Raw genomic sequence first — 22873 nt, 5'->3', positions numbered from 1 at the left:
GAGAGGGTGTTAGGAGGTTGAGGTTTGTTTTTTTCCTCTCCTGTTCTTTCAAAGCAGCTAAGTTAAAAATTAACAATTATTGCATTTGGCAAGAAATCAAAAAGAAAAAGTGAAAGTGAAACTTAATAAATATTCACAAATATTTATTAAGTTTCACTATCTGTACAAATATTGACTGAAACACCCACAATGGACACATGAAGCCTTCTTTTAAGGCAGAAACTTACCTCTTTATGTGTAGTACCTAGTTCTTCTTCCAATAAGCTACACCTTTCAAGTGCTACTCGTAATCGCTCCCTTACCTGAAAGGGCAATTTCAAATTATTTTAAAAAATTCAAATAAAAAAGAAATCAATTTTACTTAATGCCATGCCTTACAGACAATAAATGACACTGTTTCCATTACACTTAGAAACCTTCTTAATCTGGAGTCAGTCCTAATTACAACACATGCTACCAAAAAAATAACCATATAATGTGTATCTTATAGTCTAGCTTTTCATTTTTTCTGTCATAAGCAACATGACCTGTATGTTTAGGCACTAAAGAACTAAACATACCCAGAATTTGCTTGTCCTTCTCCAAGAAACAGACTGTGTTTGCTTTTGCTCATTTACAACACAGAAGAACAGGTAAAATTCCACTTAAAATAATTTGCCAGTTTTTATATACAAGGGTCACAAAGTCAGGTAAACTGCAAGCTGGCAACAAAATTTACCGTGAACTTCAGCAGTTGCATATCCTGCTGCTAATATCAGGCACAACTGAAGGGAGGAGTTCTTTTAATTCAGATTTTTATCCCAGTGTAAGCACATTCCCCTCCTCCTCTTCTCTCCAGTCCATTTCTTTTATTAGATAATCAAAAGGATAAATCCTGATGTTGTACAGGTAAGCAGCTGTGTGCATTCCAACAGCAAATATATTGCTCCCGAACCATGCTGAGTTTACAGTAACAGAGTTAATGAAGTGCTTGAATAAACCACAGCACCTTGCTTTAGTTAAGTGCAGCATCTTAATTTAGGAGAGCATTTACCAATGTAGTTACATTGCAGAGATTTTTACGATTTCAGTACAAAAACTGCCTGGCCCACATAAAGGAAAGAGGATGAAAAAAAGGGGCTAGGTACCATACTTCATTACCTTTTCATCAAGGGCTTTGTGGTGCTCAAATAAGGATTTTAGTGCTTTGAGAACTTCTACTTCACTAGAAACTCCTGCTGGAGACTGAGCTTGTCTCTTCACAACAGTCATCCTGAGGGATCGCTCATGCCTGGAGACAAGACACTCCAAATGTTCCAGTAATAGCTAAAACAAAATGAAAAAAAAAGTAAGGAATAATGTTTATTCCTGTTCTGTACAGCTGCAGAAAACTTTGCTTCCTAGAACATCAAATGTAGAGTTCTAAACTTCAAATTTCAGAGACAAAGGATATAGTATCAAGCGTAAGGACTCGTTTTTAATGTTTCAGCTGTATTAGCAGTGTAAGCTGCTCAAACAGATCACCACAACCTGCCCACTCTGCTCCTCTGATCCCAGAGCTGCAGGATTACAAAACTTTAACAAGAAGAAATCTGGATGGCAGATAGCAGTGCAGTCTTACAAGCTTTTCCTGATTCTGCACAGCAGCATTTGGAGCTGTGCACAAGCTGCCAAACCCTCTTGATCAACACACACACACATTTGCTCTTCCATGGGGATTCATGTACAAGTATCAGGGGGAAAAATACTTTTAGCTTTTCAAATTCAACATTTGTTTTCCTCCCTGTAGCTGGATGCTTTAACAATGGTGAGCTTGGAGAAGACAAGGAACTAACCCTCGTGTTATTCCTTTCTGCTTTCAGTTCAGCAATTTCTTCTTCCCTTTCAAGCAGCTGCTCCCTGCATACATTCAGCTCTTTTGTGAGCGCTGCAAATTCCTGGAACAAACCAGACAGAAATATAAGCACATCAAATATCAGGACACAGTGAGAGAGGATTCATATGAATACTTGACAGTTTCTTGAAGCATTCATTTCAGATGTGCAAAGCCAATAGAACAGTATAGTCATGCTAAGCCAGCTTCAGTTCAAACATTTTAAACCTTTATGCTGCCAACTGTAAAGACAAACGATGTTTGACCAGGACTTTGAAAACTTGTTTGTGTCTCAAGGCAATTATATGAGTTGGGGTTTCCCAGGTAAGCAAGAGGAAAAACATATTTGTAACACACTTTGTTATGGTTTCAAAGAGTTGTTAGTTTTGTGTGTTTTCATCTGTTAGGTTTTTTTCAACAACTGCTGAGGGAGACCTGAAAAAACAGAGCACTAAGCACAGCAAAATAAGGAAACCAACAAACATGACATATTTCAAGTCAGTATTTAATTGTGAGCAACAATGAATAATCCTGACATGCACCAGATTACAGCTAAATACAGGAATTTCATTCAAGCCTTTCTTCCAATCTCACAAAAGGGAAAGAAGCAGCCCTTTCCCTATAGTCCTGCTAGAAATCTCTGAGGATTAGAATCAGAATTTTCTGAAAGCTGAGCCTGGGGGCTCAAAGCCCTTACAAGGCTCACCCTTCAAATTCAATAAAGATTTCACCAAACAAAACCCAACCAAAGTGAAATAGTACAGAGTGAAGTGTCAACAAGGAACAGGAGTGGAGCTAACTCACATCGCTTACTGCATGCTTATTACTGCAGTGAACACAGTCAATATAAAAGAATATCCTCCTACAGTTAGGGGTTTTTGTCAGGAAATGATTATACTAATATCTGCAAGAGCCACTGCAGCTTAAACCATTTCCCCTCTCTATCATCAGCCTCACTAAAAATAAAATAATATAAAACTTAACCTAATATAAAAGACATTTAAATGTTCTATATACTCCGAATAGAACAAAAGGCACAACTATACACCACATTTGGAAGCAAACACAAAGCATAACTTAACCTATCCTGGAAAAATTTAAATTCTAATCTGAACTGCATTGGAAATGAGAATTGAGTGTGAATGTGAGCAAGTCCATCCTTTAGAAAAGGACCTTGCAAGAAAGCAACCCTCATGTCTTGTCAATGCAACTTACAATGTGAAAATAAATATGCTTCAGTCACTCCAGTGAAAACACTGGGAGCATTTAGATACGAAAACAGCAAAATGCGAGTAACTAACACTCCTTTCTCTTATCCAAAATAAGGAAAATACTCATAAACAAGAGCCCTGCCTAATAAACAATGGATTTGTACAGCTGAGCTGGTGATCAGCAGGACAAGGTGAACACAAATAGCCAAGTGGAGACACAATTGTTGCTTCTCTACTTTTTCCAAACTATGCAAGGCACAGTGCTTATCAGCCAGCAGCTGCATAAGCGAAAGCTTAACACGGAGCTGTTCTGCAGCAAAATTCAAAATGACAGAACGCACATGCTTAAAAACAAAAGGCCACATCAGCCAGTTAATTATACTAAGCACATCTGCAAATTCTAACGTGCAGCTAAAATAAGCAGACACGGTCAAAAGACACTGCAATTTCCAATATTCATTTGGTAAACCTTATTCTAAAATATACACATGACTGAAAAGACAAAAAATACATTGCACAATATACACCTGGGGTGAACTCTGGAATTAACAATGTATCAAGCTTTCAAGTTGCTGTGAAAAAGACAGCAATACGACCACCACCACAGATGCAGAATTCATCCCTATAATCCCTCTTCCTAAATCAAATCCTGTTCATTGGAAAAAAGTTTCAGTCCCCCCACCTAATCAGCAAAAAACTGAAAAACATCTTCCTTTTTTTCCTTTTGCAATTGCTAAATTATTTAATTTCTCTAACACAATAATTACATTCATGTAAATATTTCACTGCAGTATTTCATTTGCATTCTTAAAAAAAAAAAAAAAGGCCCATTATTTCCAAAATGGCCAGAAAATACTTCCAAAACAACCTTGTCTGTAAATACAGCTACCAGAACTGCTACACACACAAAACAAGTTACAAAAGGATCCTGAGTGCAAGGTAAACCAAGAGAGGAAAAACCAACTTCAAGCTTCACTGCAGCTGACAGAAATATTGACTACCATGAGCTTTCCCAGCAGAGTGCTCCTTCACATCCAAGCTTTTTCTGCACCTTCAACATCCCACCTGGGGGAGCTTCCAAGACTGCCAGGGAATTGGCAACACACTCCCCTTTTGCTCTCACATGAGCACAGGTAAACCACAAACCAAAGCTGCCATTTTTCAAGGGCAGTCCCCACTTATCTTTACAGATTAGATAATTATGTACTATTGAGAAGAGCTTGGTATGAACTTATTTTCTTGGTGTGTTTCCCCTTCCAAATTAATAATAATTTTTAAAACCCTAAAAATGCCAACATCAACACTTAGAAACATCAATATTGCCCAATTCTCCAGATTACACTGGCCTGAAGTTTTATATTTTTCCTGCCTCTATCTCAAGTCTTGAGAACAGGATGAAGAGCACAGCAAGGACTACCAGACACTGTCTCATCATCCTTTTTCAACTTCAAATCACTGCATAGCATCAATATATATATATATATATATATATATATATATCTATTATCTGTATGAGCTTCCCCACCTAAAAACCAGCTGTGTATTTGAAAGGAAGGGTATTCACTCTTCAGATGGCTACAGGACACAGAGTTCCAGTCCATTGCATACTCCTGTGTAAATATAAATTGTGGCACAAATAGATCCCAATTGTGACATGAACCATCACACTGTCAGGTGACCCAGAGCAAGAGTGCACACAGGAATTTATATTGCTGCTGCATAAACACACTGACAGGGATTGCTGGCATTGCATAACACATCCATTGCTGTTTGTTTGACATAATAGAGTTGCTTTGAGTCCCGTGAGCTGCCTAGGAAAGAACATTTGAATGTCCTTAGTTTCAGCTGACACTGCCAAAAGACAAGTCCTTTCTAGTTTTAATATTTACCTTCAATGGGAGACAATTTGTGATTTCCTTAAGCAGTTCAAAAGCAGAGAAACTATTTGCAGCTATATAATCTCAAAAAAATTCAAGTTGTCTCATAATTTCTTCCTTGGCATTAGATGAACGTACAGAAAGAATTAAAAGAAAAAGGAAAGAATCCTGAGAAACTTTCCCACTTGTCCACAAAACTGTGCCACTTTTCCGTAATTAAGAAGACTGAGAGCAACAGAATGAAGTTCTGCTCAGTTTCTGGCTGCCATCAAAATAATAAATACACAGGGCTGGGAATTGACAAGAATGGAACTCACAAGAAGCACTTCAGAGCACTCACACGAATTGGGGGGAGATTGCTGAATTTACCAGGGAAATACTCCCTGCTCGTTAGAACATTCTGGCAAACACCCACCCTCTACACTAAATTGAAACGTTTACTGAAAAAAGTAACTTTCTAACCTAACCAAATCATTCCAAACACATCACTCTTGCTGCCAGAAATAAATATTCTCAACAAAAAGTCACACTGAGCAAGTAAGTTGGTTCCTGTTCAGTAATACATTTTCTGGGATTTTTTTGGTTCCCAAGTGACAGGATTTTTTTAAAGCAATAGCATTTCTTCTACCTCAACCTTCAGAGCTGACCTTCAGCCTTCAGTGTTTAGATGCCACAACGTAAACATCCTTCCAAAAGCTGGATCCATTAGTGCTGAGCTGTCAAGCCTGGCAGAGCTGACACACTTGGGAACTCCAAGATCCCAATCCAGGAACATTCCAGCTTTCAGAACAGGTTCCCTTCATGTTCATTACAAACATAATTCATAGGTCTCACAGACAAATAAATGCTACATGACAGGAATAGTATTTAACCTAGGGGACACACTTGAAAGAAACACGGGTAATTCCTGAAAGTCTGTTAAGATAAGTTGTATATTAGGGATGCTCTACAAATAACTAAATTTGTTTGGAATTTGATCATGCAAAAAAACCCCTTATTCCACAAAAAAATGCAACACTACTCAAGTGCACAAATAATAATGAATTACAAGCAACTACATGACCAGAAAATTATATATATAAATTATGAAAATGTGTAATAAAAAAAAAGAAACACTTTAAATCCATGAAATATTATTAAATATTGTAAAGTAGTAACTTCAGGCAATAGAAGATGAAGTTGTGACTGTTACATCTTTAGGAACATCTCTGACCCAAATATATGATTGGAATTTATCTGTTTAATCAACAAGTGATATTTTGGTTTACTGTTATCATTCTGGTCTGCAGACTGAATATCAAGCAAGCCACTCACAAATCTGAGCAGCTGAAGAGAGTATCAAAAAAACAACTGGGGGAAGTGTAGGACACCAGGGGTGCAAACCAATGGGATCTGAGATAAGTTTCTGTCATGATGTTTGTACTACATATAAACCACAGTTATTCCAAATGATGACTGCATGGAAATGGCAGATATACAGTCTTAAAAAAAAATTAAAAAACCAAGCAAAAAAAAAATTTAAATGTCTAGGTTTTTTTCTAGAGTATTTCACTTCACTTAAATTCACTTTTTAATTCCAAGGGGTTTAGGTAGCACACACGGACCAAGAGCCCCAATATATTTGAAAGTTCCTAGCAAGCAAATTTTCATGCCTGTAAAGTCACAGGTTTATTTTGGGTTCTTTTAGGCTAAGAATCAGAACTATGAAATTATGAAACCGTTCAAGGACACCGAGAGTTAAAACAGAGGAAAACTGACTTGTTTTCACCATTAAATCCAACTTTGGAAAAAACACAGTCACACACCAACACGGATTATGCTTTGCCTGTTCCATGTAGTAAAACACATTGCTTTGAACCTTTCCATATCTCTGGCATGTGTTAACGGGAAAGAGAAAAATCAGCATGGAGTGTGCAAATGAAAATATTTTCCTTTTCACCTCATGAAACTAATTTCCAGTAAGTATCGAGCAGTCTGAAATGACTACGCTAGAAACATAAAACTTATTTCAAACATTAATAGAATCAAGTCTATGAAACAAGTTTATCTTTTGTTCTCAAAACCCCCAGAACTTAAAAGGCAGTGTAAGAGAATACTTCAAGTAATCCTAAAAGATGGATATGACAAATTCTTGTGTTTTGCAACATTGAAAGGCTTTTCATTCTCAAAGCAGCTGTTTTGCCAAGTGGAGCTAACTACCCACCAGAGTGAGAACACATTGGAGCTCATTACATAATTAGTGTACTGGCCTCCTTTCCTATTTCTGTGTATGCATAAGATGTTTTATAACTCAGAAGACAAGCACCAAAACAGAGGTTCAGATTTCTTTTTGGTCAAAAAAAATTCTCCCCTTCCAACTAGTAGCACTGTGATCTAGAAAAGGTTTAATACCACCTTTGGCTAACTCTCAAAAATCTGTATTTTCTTTGAAAAAAACTACCGTTTTTTTTTCTTCTATCAAAAATTGCAACACTGCAAGAAAACACTCAAGTGAATATTGCTGCCAGCCAGTGATCAATACTAAACCTGAGTCACTTCTTACCATTCCATCCCTTTTTTTTCAGCAGGTCTCCTTCAAGTGTCCCTCTCGGACTGACCTATCTAGGCTTTGTCATTAACGCTGCTCAATCCTAAGCAGGCAATTAAGTTTTAACGTGTTTACAGTTGCATAATGTTATTGCTCTAGAATGAAACTCTCACTGTTCCCAGCCCACTTTGGAGCTGGAAGCAGAATCCACTGCCTGGCATTTGACAAGCCAAGAGCCAAAGGACTCCTCACTCACAGCCAGCAGGTACCAAACGTATGCCCAAGGGCAAAATGGAACAGCTTATTTAGCAAGCCCAAGTATCCATGGCAGTAAGTCGGCTTCCAGTTACCATCGTGAGTGAGTTGCCTAAATTTATGCACAGCGTTCCCTGAGCTTGAACTACAAAGCACAAAATCCAGACTTCAGCGCTGGGAGCTTCCGGAAGCGCAAGAAAACATAAGTGGAGAAAGGTAGGATCTGGCAGCTTGGCAAAAGGAATGCAGGAGCAGCAGGAAAAGGGAGGTAGAAACACATCAGCTCCATGTTCTCCCCACTGTAACTCCCCTTCTCCGATCTAACTAACATTTCAGGCATGTCCTAGTTGGAGTGCAGGGGGTAAAAGTACCAGAACCCAAAACTGCATCCAGCCTCTTGCTCCTCTAAGAATCAGGGGTTTTCCTTTCACCACATGAATCCCTGCTCAGACATCACACACACAGCAGCAAAGTCTGGAGTGGGAGCCTGCAAACCCTTGTGCACAGAGCACTGGAATCATTAACTGCAGCCTGCCCAAACCTGGACCAGCAGAACACTCACTGCCTGGCCTCCTGCATTTCATTGTCCCTAAACCCAGCAGAACGGGGCTGTTATGTAGACAAGGACAGGGGCAAAGCCTCGTGCAAAACCAGATTTCGTGCACCACTGGAGAGCCAGCATTCCCTGGTCACACACCATACTGAAGGGACAGAGGGCAACCTTCCAGGCTCCTCTGTTACAGCCAGACCTGCATCCATCCATCCGTCCACCTACCAAGGGAACACAAGTCACACATGACACAACACACGGTCCCTATAAGCCTGTTTGCAGCTAATGTGAGCAAAACCAGTCCACAGCTGCATCCTACAACTGCTCTGTAGTCTGAGAAAATAAGGAAAGAGAACATGAGGTTGTTTAAACAAGTCAGAAAACCTCATCCAGTCACTCCTATTACAACCCTGCAGTTTGTTCTGCATCTTCTGTAGAGTAACCAGCCTTAGGATCATCACAACATTCAGAATCTCTAATTTCTCCAGATAGTTTGTTAATCTTTGCACCAGTCTTAACAAATCAACACAGCTTGTTCAAAGAGGGTAGATCATACAGGGTGATCAATTAACCCAGAGCAGACACAACCCGTTTTTATGCCAGCCTGTTAAACCCCTTTTAAAGCTACAGATATGTATCAAATCAACCAGTGAAAAACTCTACCGAAGTATCTGGTTCTCCCCCCAGGGCTTTCTCCAAATATTCAACTGAGAGGGCAAACCCTGCAAATTAGCAGAATGCACAGAGGATTAACAAGAAATGAACATACTGAGCACTAACTTGAAATACCAGTTTGAAGTTATTTTCTTCACTTGTCTTTGTAAAAATACTTATGAAGTGTTGCCTCTATTCAGGCAACACTGTGGATCTTCTCAGTAAGGAAGTTCAAAAGCTGAAGCAATTTATGAGAGCAAGCACAGGAAATACAGAAGCAGCCTTCAAACTTGCATGAAACTTGGCATCTATTCATATGCAACAGTAGCAGAAAACCTTCTTCCAATCACTTCATTGTGGTGTGGCTATGCAAAGAGTTCCACCTTAGCTGCTCCTCAGTGTACAGGAATACGCCCCTGAAAGGGCAGATAAGGAACAAAAGTATTCAGAACCATACCGAGCTTGTTTTCCTTGGAAAAATGTCCAAATCAGCTAAAATATGCATCAGGAAAACTTTAGTCATAGTTGAAAAACGGGCTTTTCAGCTTGGGATGGCTACTTGGTGCAGAGCAGTAACTGTTGAGAAAAACTGATAACAAAGTAATCCTTTCCAGTACTGTACCACTCCAACCACCAAGATCCCAGAGTAACAGCTTAATTTAACACAGAATAAGGCTACAGTACTTGGGGGGTGTTTGAAAAACAACTGCCTTTCAGTGACACACTGAATCAATGAATTCTAAGGGTTTCACAATCAGAGTTACCACATTCCTGCACCCCCAGCCTAGTCTGTTTTGATGAGGAACTAATACAGTAAAGTAGCAGCACAACTTCTTAGGTGTAGCTTTAGGCATCTCCATTTTTGGAGTCCATGTTAGTGAAGAAACCTATCCACACCCATACCCACCATGGCAAAAGGAGAATACACTTGTACTTAATTAAAGAGCAAGAATCTTGCACTACCAGTTTGACAAGGCATGGGACAAAACCAGTCTCCATCTTTAATATGAGAGTAGAGGGATTTCACTGAAGTTTTTCCTCTCCTCACACAAAGCTGGTCAAGATTTCCTGGGATGCCATGCTGCATAGCACAGCATGCAATCCTTCTTGGGGATGCCAAACTGTAGAACAACTGCAAGATGTGCTGAGAAGATTTAAGAAGCTCTGTAATTTTCCTGGGATCCCCATTCTGGAGACTAAGCAGTTGTAACAAGATCTTTTAAGCTGTAAACAACATTGAATTGTAAGTTTACCCAGGCAAGAAAAAGATATTTTTTTCTGCACATCAACACTAAACATATTGCATTTACAAGAAACAGCACAATTCTAGCTCAGCTGGCATTAAATATGAGATGTCTATGACTTTTATTAATTAAAAAAAATTTAACCCTACATACTACACTCTAGTCAGGTTACATGACTAACACTACACAGTTTTTTACAAACAGACCTAGGACAAGACCCATCATGCACAACTATTTCAATGACAAGATACTCCTACTTGCAAAAACTGTGAGCAGCAGCTGAGGCCCTGCCCTATTCTAATCGTTCATCTTGGCCTCTGGTTGCCAGCTTTAGTTCTGTGGCTAGCAGCTGAAAAGTACATTTTTCACACTCTGTTAAGAGGGAATGCTTGGGAATATCTGAAGAAGGCTGGCCAAGCCACCCTCATTAAACAAGCACCAGCATGTACCTCCCCTTCAGTGCTCTCCTATTATATATATATATATATCTGTATTTATTATTTTTGCCAAGTGATGAACACTTCAGACTTATAATTTCAAACTTGTTTAAGCAAGTAATACTCACTGAGGACAGATGAATGCCTTTAGCAGAAAACTCAACTTACTAGCTCTTCACATTTTGGTTTTTTCCCTACCTCTCTGTACTCTATCACCCCAGTTTACAGGCTGAATGGACTTATTGGGCTAACTGAAGATAAATATGTCCAAATCTGTGATATTCTGAATAAATTCTACTGTACTATTCCATGGAAAGTTGCTCAATTTTAGCAAATACTCCAAAACAAAGCAATTCCAAAGTCCACACAAAATAAGCACAATCTCGGGTCCTACAACAGACACGTCTGCTATCTAAACACAGAAAAAAAAAATGGGAGAAAAATCAGCAATACAGATTAAACACTGAAGGGCTGTTTCAGGGGGAGGGGTAAAGCTTTTTTTCAAAGTTCAAAGTCATTTTTGTGTCTGCCACAAACAAAAAAATCCATAATGAACAGTTCTAAACTTGACGACTACCTGAACCCAGCCAGAAGGAAATCAGGGAGATGAGCAAGGCTATAATGCAGAGAAGAAATAATTTTTTTAAAAAATCAATCAATAAGAAAATTATAAATAAAAGAAAAAGAAATAAATTAATAAAAGACAGAGTCAGGCTGTCAATATGGTGCTACCACTAACAAGTGCTGAAGTGAAAGATGGGTTGGTGGGGAACCTGTGAAGCTCCTGTTCCACACTGGACTAAAAACAAGGGAAACATGATGCAACAGGGAAGCCCTGCAGCCTCCTACTCCACTGAGACAAAAGAAATGCTTGGCCCATTTCTCCTCCTCTACTTCCCAGGATTTAATCTTTAAAAACCATTGTACAAAATTCAGGAGAGGGCTATGCAGTCTCCACAAACTACAGCTCCAACGGGGTCACAGTTACACCAATGTCAGTATCAGCATAAAAGAGACCCTGGGAGGGGAAAAGGACAGCTAAAATCCTAAAATGCTGTTCCATTTCCACTTCACATGAAGAAAAGTAATTCCAGATTTCTTGAAACAAAGACTCAGCTTTTGGAAGATAATGGTGTGGAACCACACCCTGCAAAGACATTTTGAAAACTGAAACTGCATGTTTTAAAAAATAAATTACTGATGCACCTGCCTCGTGCTCTTTAACATAAGGCTAGAAGAATGTTAAGACTTTCCAAGCCTTTTCCCATGAACAAAAAGGTGATCACACTGTATGAAAAATACATTACTTAAGAATAACAGAAAGATTCACAGTGGTATCCCAGGGCATCCCTGAAATTATCTAAACCAAACTTTTAGTCATTCCCCAAACGTACTACAGTAAACAGAAAGAGCTTTGAAGACATAATCTGAAATTAGGAGTTTACCTTGCACAGGCAGAGACATGTGGAAAGCCCAACCAGATTCACCCACACATCCAATATCACCCTCCACACAGGCTCTGCTCTTCCAGCCTTGGGTCTCCTGAGTGCAACACCATTCTTTACATCCAAATTAGATTAACTGAACAACTCTAAGCATGAGAATCCCATGTATTAAATTTTGAATTTGGATCAGAAGTTTCTTTTACTTCTGGGTTTCCAAAGCAGCCCATGCCTTAAATCCCCGTAGAAGCAAGAGATTCAAGCATGAGATGCATCCAGGACTTCAAATACCCTACACAAGAGAATCTTAAAGTATATAAAATTACAGAGTCCAGCTTCCCATTGGGAACAGCAAATGCACAAGTTACAGTGAAAAGCACTGTAGTGCAAATAACAGAATTTAGCTCTGGTACTATTAGCTCAGCAAGGTTGACAGAGTCCCATGACTCCCAGCATGTTTAGCTCACAGATTTCCCAATTACAGATAGGAATGCAAAGAAAATGAGAGTTTCGACTCCAACATTCTACTGGTAAAGTATATATTGCTAAATAATTGTGACAGGCTCAGATAGGACAATTGAGAATCCACAACTCAAACCCACAAATCCACAGTTTAAACCCTGACACTGACCAAGACAGCAGTCCTTTCAGATGTGTACAGAACACACTTTTCACCCAATTTTCTTTTTTAAGGCAATTTGGGGTTGCACAGTGAAAAAATTTTCATTACAAACATTCTGTAAAGCAAATGAGCAATTTTACTTGGAGATCTCTCCCTCCCTTTTCATGACAGTACTTGGAAATTCAGAAAGAGTTCAATAAAAGTGGTCACTATTTATGGAGATAACCACGGATATAGCACCAAAAACCCCCCAAGACTTTATGATCCTCTTTATTGAGTGAGCCCTCTCCACATTGAAGAATGTTTGTTTAGCTTTTACACCAAGCATTTTGGTGGCCAAAATTCCTTTTCAAGTAACTCAAAATAAACCCCATTTCTCAGGACTGGACACTGTCAGTGTTGAAGTCAATGATCAATAGACTTCATCAACTGCAAGGTAGTTTCTTCACATGAACATTCACAGATCTTTCAACAATACATCAAGCCAGTATCAACTTTTTACAGATTCAACATAGAAATTCTTTGTTTAAACTGAACATCTTAAGGTGGCTTTGTTTTGTTTGGCATTTTTAACTATGTGAATTACTCAGCTCCATAGGCTTATATAATTAAATCCTTATAGTGTGCACTGTTCTGTAAATTTGAAGTAGGAAAAGAAACTCTCGACAGTACAGTGTTTAACAATCTCCATGCTTTGCTCATTTTTACCACATAATCTACCCTGCCATTCTGTATAAAAGGTAGATATTCCTCTAAAAACAATGTTTTAAGTGTATAGAACCAAATTTTATACGCACTTACGTGAGAGATAGGACAAAAAAACCCCAAGCACTGTGCTTCAGAATATTTCTCTACAATTGGATACCCAACTCTACTATGTACTAGCAATAGGAGTAAAGCAAAACTTAGCATGACTCAGACTATACCTAAAGAGAGATTACTGCTCTACAGAGAGGAAAAAAGAAAAAAATGTTAAATTTAAAAAGAAAATAAAGAGCTGCCCATTTTCCTCTGATAACAAAGAAAAAATGCTTACTTTGTAAAGAGAAGTTCTTTTTTCTCCTTACCAAAACTCAAAAGGTCACAAATCAATTTTTTCAAGCTTTTTTTCCAAGCAGCCCTTTAAACAAGTCCTTATTTAAAATCTGTCCTGAAGATATCTGATTATACTCAATACTGCCCATGTAAGGATATCTTCATTAAGGAATCACAGAACCCTAGAATGGTTTGGGTTGGAAGGGACCTTAAAGTTCACCTCTGCCATGGGCAGGGACACCTTCCACTAGACCAGCTTGCTCAGAGCTCCAGCCAGCCTGGACTTGAACTTTGGTGCACTTCACAGAATTTGTAAAATAAAAGATTAATTCTAGATATTTATCTTTCTGAAAGCATAACCTGAAGACAGATTAATTACAGGAATATATTGGCCATTCTTATTCATATGTATCCATCAATAGCCATGGCACATTTCAGATCCAACCAAAATTATATTGTTGTTAAGATCTCCACTACCATCCTCAAAAACCATATCCTCAGTAGACAGGAGCATAAATGCATGAGCAAAGTTCAAGGCCACTGTGAAACAGCCAAAGAGAAGATTAAGCAACAAAGCTTCTCTTTTGAAAAATGTGGCAGCTCCAGCCACTGCAGAACGGGCCACAGAGCCGCGTCAGGCTGAGCAGAAGGAAAGGAGCTGATTTTCAGCAGAGCTTATGTGAAAGCAAAGGGCAAGTCTGAAACAGACAAAGGTCACGGGCAAAAAACCAAGGGAAGCAACTTCTCACATCAGCTTAGAGGAAAACAACACATCAAAATGAAAGTGAGCGTTAACTTGGACTTGTAATCACACTCCTCCAATTCTAAACATCCAAACTCCCAGAACAAACTCCTCAAGTGACCTGCAGATGTGGATTCCGACACAATTATCTGGAGTTTCTAAAATGTGGAAACATTATTTCCCTGTGCCTCTGTGAAAAAGCCAAGTTGAATAAAAAATTCACTCCATTCAGTAGCAAAATAATAATTCTTCTTTCAGCCCAGAGAATGTGAAAACATTTTTCCTGGCAAGAATTGCATTACATTTACACTTGGGGAACCCACAGGCAGGATTATTAAAAAAAGACACTTGGAAGGTTATGAGCATCCAGATTACCTGACACACAGAACACAAATTTATCTCTTCTCAGTATTTGTAGCTTGAGATGTATATACACAAGAGAGTGAGTATTTTCTAATGTATGTCAACAGATACCAGTCAGCCTTACAGACTTTAAATTATTTAAGCTGCCTAAATTGCCACAAGCAGCTTACAAAAAGACTGCAGTCATGTTCCTTTAAAAATGGAAAAGTAAAAAATAAATCCCCAAATTCAACTGTGAAGTATGTTCATGCTGTTATGAGATGCAATGCTAACTTAGGGAGAGGAAAAAACATTACTAATAGGCACTTAAAACATTCTTTCCAAAAATTCAAGGTCTCTGACAACACTCTTAACTATAAGGGGCCTGCATATATTGAAACACAATGTGTCCTCCTAATTCCATGATCAAAACCTACAGTGAATAAAATCAACATTCAACTCTCCTAAACATATTACAGAAAGGATGAAACAAAGTTGTGGGCCAGTGGACATTAAAACATTAAAAATTTGTAAGAGGGTAGGGAACTGTGTTCTTAATTCATATTTATCATAAAAGAAAAAAGAAAAGAAAAAGGGATTTGGTTTCTTTTTTTTTTTTGTGGAATTGCAATTATGTAGCCACATTGAATCTTCAAGTCTTGCAACTAAACATCTTCAAAGCACTTTTTAGTGACACTCTTAGAAAAGAAAGGAGGAAAAAAAAATAAAAGGTAACAGAGGAAGAATTCTCTAAATACCAAAAGACACTACCTCTTGCACCAGAGGCTACAGGCAACTGATGAGAGTATACATGTGATGGTCACCTGGTTCTAAATATATATTTGAAATACTTTGTTTTGATTATAGTTCTTTCCACCTTACATACAGCCTGATTTTAGGCTGCAGGTTAGACTAGAGCACCCCAAGCATTAATAAATCCACTGACAGACATCTGTACACAGTAGCACAAGAGTAGGGAAAAAACACTAGCTCCTGTTTCAGGGCCTCGTCCACTACCAAAACAAACAAAAAGCATTTCTGTGCAGTCACCAAAACATTCTTTCTACAAATAAACTAAGGGAAATTAAAACAATAGTTTCAGACTTCACCAAATCTGCCTGTTAAAAGGAGGGATGGGACATCACTCAGCAGTAAATTTCACCCCAAATTTAACAGCAGTAAAATTTACCCTCAAATACAAGGAAACTTAAAATGAATTCCAAATTTAATCTAGCTAAATAGTCTATTTATAATCAAGCAAACCTAAATTAAAAGCACAGTATAAACAGCAAGTTGCTAACAATAGGCAAACAGATGTCTGCTGGGCAGGGGTGGGATGTTTCAATAAACAAACCCAAACATATCCACATGAGAAACCAAGAACCAATGGAGACTCAGTGCTCAATATACCCCTCTGCATTACTTAAGTGTAGTTACTCCTTTTTGCCCAAACACAGGGCATTATTTCAGACAAATTCATACTTTGAAGGTTTGGAGCAAAAGGTATCTGATTCTATGTCTTGAAAGCAAAGAAATGCTAGGGAAGCTGAGGTTTGTTGATAATCAGCGAAGAATTCTGAATGTTAACTCCTATCTCCATCTGACTTAAACTAGTGTAAAGCCAAATGAGTTCAGTCATTCACTAAGAGCAAGAGCCAAGTATGATTTAGCAACTGAAACTCAACACAGATGTCTGAAAATGCAACAGGAAGAGTCCTGTTCGTGTCTGCTATCAGAACGGGGAGGGAGCAGTGGAGGATGTGCCTGTTCTGACACCCACGTGAAACCCTTTGGCACCCAGGATTCCTGGGCACTATTCAGAAGTCAGCACCAGCTGCTGCCAGAGTAAGAAGTGCAAGCCATGGCACCTCAGGCTGAACATCTGGGAGTGCTGCAAATGGAGCTGCACGTAAGTGCTGAGGAAATGTCAGCTGCTGCAGAGTCTGGCCAGGTCTTTGTGTGTTCTGCCACTGTGTTCTTCATATTAGGTACAATTCAGAACCTCATTTCTACATCTACAACATCCTGTATTACTCAAAACTTGTCTGGAGGAAATCCAAATACCACTATTCATAAAACAGCAATGAAATACTTAAGTCCATCACTTCCAAACAATGCCAGGGCAGTCTTTAGACCAAGTGTTTTGATATTTCTTATATGTGAGACATTGAGTATTTCTGAGATTGTGTAAGGAACATCACTGTATAGGGACATACCTGAACTTCACTGAATAGAAATATGAACTGACACACACCATTTTTAACTGAAGTATGAAGTAGTGATAAAATATTTACTATTGGTGAAAAGCAACTTTTACTTTAACCTACTATTTTGCTTACCTTGTAGAGAAAAAAATGAGGCATGATAAATTTAAGGCCAAAAGATCAGAGGTGCAAGATTAAGATGGATCTTAATATGTGTTGCTTCATATTTGTATTGTATTTATTAGCTTATAAAATTAACATACATATTAAAATTTTCATCCTGATAACAACTGCTGTGAATTCACCGACTGTGCTTTTGTTTGTGATAAGCACCAGTCACTGGAGATTAAACTCTGGTCTTCACCATCCAAAACAGGAATCATGTTTTAGAAAACATCTATGTGAAATTCTATCACCAAAATGAACACTGGCCTGCAACATTTTAATAGGAAGAAGTGAAGTAACTTGGCCTCATCTACCTTGGGTTCAAAATTTAACCTTTAAATACAGTTTTACAGATTAACTTACAAATTTGAAGCACACAAATCTTGAATTCTGTAGAATGCACTCTAAAAGGCATATAAAGGGCATAATCAAATCCACTAAGACATCACTAGAAGTATAACAATGTTATTATAAAGTTCTTCAAGTAAAAAGTTAACTTTTTTTTTTCTGTGAAAAACTCTAGAAAGCATAAAATTAAGTTCTAGCACAGCACTTTGGTTTCCTCAAGTTCATTTTCCAAGGTCAGAGTACAGTTTGACTAGGGTAATCTGTAATAGAGGAAACTCCCAGAAAACAAAGAGCATTGCCAAGAATCCAGTTATTTTATCAAGGCAGTGGTGATGTATTTGACTTCCAGCTGTCCACACTAAAAACCCAGAAAAAGTCAACTTTAAGTAACTTACTTAAGTATTTACTTTATGCAAATGTAACAGATAAGCACATCTATATAAGGTTAAAATGCACTCCTCTTAGTGAATTAGACATCCACAAAAGCTGCCTTACCCCAAATAACTCCCAGGTTTATGGGGCTAGAACTGATGCCTTGAATTCCCAGCTGCCCACCACACTAAGAAATGTGACCACGAAATGTGCATCACTGCTGCAGGAAAAATTGCATTTACTTTTAGAATCTCAGAGGTGCAAATACTGATTTTAAAAATACTGCCATTTGAAATTGATCCTATACACTGTTTGTTACTTTTGAAATATATATATGGTGTATTTTATATACCAGTGTGAGCTTCTTTCTTACACACAGAAAATTCAGAGAATATAAGGAATTAAGCACCAGGATGCCACCAAAAATTGACTGCCTTCATAGCAAAACCAGAAGAGGCATTTTGGTATAGAAAAAAATCAGTCTGGCATTCCTGCTTTTAGACCAGGACTTCCCATCAGTCATCAGAACAGTCTAAAACTGGCTGGTTCAGCTAAAGATCTAAAACAGGAAAAGTACACACAGAAACAATTCAATACCTGTTAAGATAAAGTAGCCTAAAATCAGCTACAAAGACTTGTTACAAGCCAAGTCTGAGACAGAAATAATACCTCAGTCACAGAGTGATTTAGCAATTAATGAAATTACACAGGTCTTTGCACAATTAGTTAAATTGACCTTGCAGGTCTACTAAACTGAAAACAACTGCTACGATAAAGAACTTAAAATCTACACTACTATCCATTCTTTGCTAAAAAAACCAAACAGCTGTTATTTTATTAAATTTAAAGACTTTATCCTCCTTGAAATCCACAGCTAAAAAAAGGTCATTTGAGGCAGTAGTTCAAAAGAGCTTGAAATAATTAACAAAAATGTTTGAATAGTTTCAAATATTAGTCACTACAAAGTTTTGACAGTGAACACATATTAGGATTTTTTTTTTTTAATTGTTTCCCCTCATCAAAGATTTGCACCCATGAAGTAACTGACTCTACCTTAATAACAACAAAACCTGCCCAATACAGGAGTTACTTCTGATGTAGCAACAATAATAAAAATATTTCTGATTTTTGAAAACACCACAATCATTTGAGCTAAGCATCACTGGGGGCAAAAGCAGCAGTTCCACAGGATGAAAAAGAGTATTTTCCATCAGCAATCTACAAAAATCCACACACTGCTGTATGTTTACATAAGATTGCAGCGAAATTTCTCCCTCAACTGACTTGTTTTCCAAAGGATTTCACATGAAACCATGCAATTATGGCATCCTTGAAAAGGGGAAGTGTTTATTAATTTTTCAGAAATGTTTCAAAAGTGATGGTTACATGCAAGTAGCCTACTTGATTTAGGAAGGAAAGCTGAGAACTGAAAAGGCAAAAGGGGAACAGCAGAGTTGAGAGCTGAGATGATTCTGCTCAGCCACAAACTCAGGTCTAACAGTCTGCAGGTTGTGCAAGTGGTTAATGGCCTCCATTAATGTACCTGACACAGAGGATGAGGAGAAGCTACAATTATTACAACAAAAAAAACCCAAAGAATGATGTTTGCCTGCAGCACATGATTTAACCTGGGCAAAGCTTGGAAACATGAGTAACAAAGGCTGGAAACTTCTCCTTTCTGATTTTCATCATTGTAACAGAACTAGATTAACACATGTAACATTTTCATTTCCATCCCTCAGTAATTACCATACCAAGAGTCATACAGTGATTACATTATAATGAGAGCAGTGAAACAGAAGGATTTAACACCACTGTTTGAAAGGGTATAAACAGTAAGTCACAGCATCATTGTGCCACGCTTGGGACAACAATCACCACGCCAGAAAGCACAAGGCTGTCAACAGTTAACCAACCCCTAAAAGCAGTCCCTGCTTTGCCTACAACCAAACGCTTCTCAACATGTTCAAAGTCCACTTGTATTATTTTTGACTCGAATGGATAAAACCCAAAGAGTTCTGCAGACACCAATCACCTTTCCCAACTATGCTCCTTACGTAACAAACCCAGCACTGCAGGCCACGTGCATTTTCCACAAGGCACTAATTAGCAATTCCTAGCAGGACCAAAAAAAAAACAACCCTCAAAAAACCAAATCCAAACTTTTCAAAAGTAACTAAACAGGTTAAACAATACACTCACACGTCTATATTGCCATGACAACTCAGCATGCATTCACAAGACAGCAGTCTTCAAGGTTTTAAATCAAAATCTTTAATCGAGTCAGAATGGTCTGTATGGAATTCACAGACTCCCAGAATGGCTTGGGCTGGGAGGAACCCTAAAGAACATCCAGTTCCAAACCCCTGCTACGGGCAGGGACACCCCCCACTAGACCAGGTATTAATTCTTAAGTACATTAATGAAGCAGGCAATTAAGAGAGAGCATTAAAAAAGTACTAGTTGCAGAAAAAAAAGTCCACCAAGTTCTATTAAACAAAAGGATGTAGATACCACTCCACATTTATGCTAAGCCAAGGAAATTCCAGAAACTGGGAAAGCAGACTGGAGGGAAAGGGCTGCTCTTCCCTGCTTTCCTATCTTTCTCAAAGTGAGCAAGCACCATAAGATCCTTCAGGATAGATTCATCTTTCCTTAAGACAACTTGACTCTTCAGTAAATCAAACATACAAAAAGCCAACAACACACCACAAAGAATACAAAAGTCATTGAAAAAGCCCTTCCCAAACATTCATACCTGTGGAAGTGCAGTGTTGAGCTGCCTCTGCAAGGAATCCCTCTCATGGCCAACCTCATGCAGCTTGCCCTGGGTGAGGGCGAGCGTCTCCTGAGTTTCTCGGAGCGTTTCCAGCAGGCGATCCCTCTCTTCCAGCATGGACACCATTAACTGCTCAAAGTGGGAATCAGCATCTGACTGCAGCGGGGAACCTGAACCGTGGCCTCCATTTCCCCCGGCGGGAATCTCGGCCTCACTGATGGTTGGCATCACCTCACACATCATCTTGAAACAAAACGAGACACAACAGAGGCCAGAAATCTCGGTCAAACAAATCTAAACAGGAACTTTGAGTGCTGCCCGTAATACCCACTTAGCTCTCCCCACGATAGCATCAGCAAAGTCTGCCAGCACCTCGGTGTTTGCCACTATTTCATTAAGAGTGGAGAAAAGGTACACAGTCAACTTAATCAAGGCTTTGCTTCATAATGAGAATCTTGTGACTTCTTGCAAAACCAGATTTTTGCAGCTACGTCTCAAACTGTGACTTCATTTTAATGGATTTATGTTTTTGTGAGGAGTAAACTGCTGCCGAGATCTTTTTTAAAAAAACCAAAGATAAGGCATGCAGCCTGACACCAAAAATTATACACTTCGCCCAGCAAATGATTACACTGCACATTTTGGGAAACATTATATGCTTCTTTCGCTGCTTCAAAGGTACAAGGATTGTATCTACAACAGTACTTTGCGCTTGTTTTGGCTGTAGAAGTTTTATGGTGGTGAAAGTGATGTATGGTAAATGAGTGGTAAATCCAAACAGTCCAATTCGGGAGATAAAAACATGCAAAGGAAGATAAAAAGCAAAGGATTCATTATGAAGTAGTAGCAGCTGTCAACGTGGACAGCAAAAGTAAAGGCAAGCAAAAATAATTAAAGGCAGAGGATGAATATAGTTAGCAATGCAAATAGGAGCAGTGCACTACTGGAAGTGAGCACACTAAACTGGGAGCACCTTTGAGACCCTAACAGATCCCTACCAGAGCTAAGGCATTAAGGTTTTAAAAACCATGGGAAAAAAAACCGCTCATATAATCACAGAACCTACAAGAAAGTTCTTCAGACAACCCCTCTCAAAAGCACAAACCTACAGAATGTAAGGCAAAATCAGGAAAAGTAGCCCCCCAAACCTCTCAAACTTTGTTCTCGGCCTTAAATTTCACACTCATCTGGAAATTTCAAAAGAGCAATTCATTCTTAGTCTTACTGTGGGTCCTCTCCATGCTTTGGAAGACTTGGAACAATCTGAAGTGCTTTGTAACATTTTCATGCATGACTACGATAAGCCCTGAATTTTCACCACTACGTTATTTACCTTGCTCAATAAAACGAAAAGGCTTGGAAAACAGGCCCCAGGTTTCCTGCAGCACCAGTTCTTCTCTGTTTTAGCAGTTTTCTGTTATCCCCCAAAACCCTTTGGATTGCAAAGCACCCATCCAGCTCCAGTCCAATGACTGTTTAATCAAAACACATGAAAAAAAATAATAAAAAGCCTGCCGAGGAAAGAGCAGATCCAGTAAAAAGCAGCAGCTTCAGCTAGCTCGTGAAGTCCCCGGCACAGAAGAATGTGAAAATAAACTGTCTCAGCTTCCCATCCCTCTATTAGTGGCCCATAGGTCCTGCAACAGCTGGGATAGAGGAATCATGTGCTGACCAAAAAAAAAAAAAAAAAAAAAAAAAAAAATGTAGTCCGATGCAGAGATGTAACAAGCTTCAACACTTCATCGCTCATAAATTCCACTCAGGTCACAATCGCATTATTAAACAGAGTACGGACAGCAGGGGAAAACAGCATGAGCTTTCTTGCAGAGGATTTGGAAAAGCCTCCCTTCTTTTCTCTTATATTAATTCCAACGGGAAGCTCTCCTTCCCGTTCCCTGCATCTTAGTTCAAACATTTATAATCCCAAGAGCAAGGCGCTGGCGTCGCTTTGGCAGGCGAGCAGGGAGCGAGACCTGTTGTTTCCTCCGCACCAGTCCCGCAGACGATGCTCCGCGACCGAGAGCGGGCAAAGAAAGGACTCGGCAGCTCCGGGGGCACCGGCCCGGGCCCCGGCCCCGAGGAGGGCCCGGCGAACAAAGCTGCGGGCGGAGGACGCGGGGCTGGCTCTCCCGCTGCCCCGCTCCGTCCCGGGGAGCGCCGGGCCGGGCCTCCCCGCTCGCCTCGCTCGCTCCCCGCCGAGGCCCCAGCGGCGCGG

At 39.1% G+C, this 22873-nt stretch overlaps 1 protein-coding gene across 7 annotated transcripts in view; it reads right to left on the bottom strand.

Annotated features, from left to right (window-relative positions):
* Positions 1–22867, bottom strand: part of PPFIA1 (PTPRF interacting protein alpha 1) — a 52921-nt gene extending 30054 nt beyond the window's left edge. For all 7 annotated transcript variants that reach the window (XM_039724998.1, XM_039724992.1, XM_039724995.1 and 4 more), the window contains exons 1-5: positions 21992–22867; positions 20638–20901; positions 1815–1916; positions 1141–1305; positions 228–302 (exon numbers count right to left, since the gene is read on the bottom strand). In XM_039724998.1, coding sequence (XP_039580932.1) covers positions 228–302; positions 1141–1305; positions 1815–1916; positions 20638–20901 — 606 coding nt within the window. In that variant the 5' untranslated portion in view covers positions 21992–22867. The remainder of the gene's footprint in view (positions 1–227; positions 303–1140; positions 1306–1814; positions 1917–20637; positions 20902–21991) is intronic.
* Positions 22868–22873: the final 6 nt, after the last annotated feature.

Source organism: Passer montanus, unplaced genomic scaffold (assembly GCF_014805655.1).
Source record: "Passer montanus isolate IOZ18808 unplaced genomic scaffold, ASM1480565v1 scaffold54, whole genome shotgun sequence".
NCBI lineage: Eukaryota > Metazoa > Chordata > Aves > Passeriformes > Passeridae > Passer > Passer montanus.
This window is presented reverse-complemented; position numbering and strand designations above follow the sequence as displayed.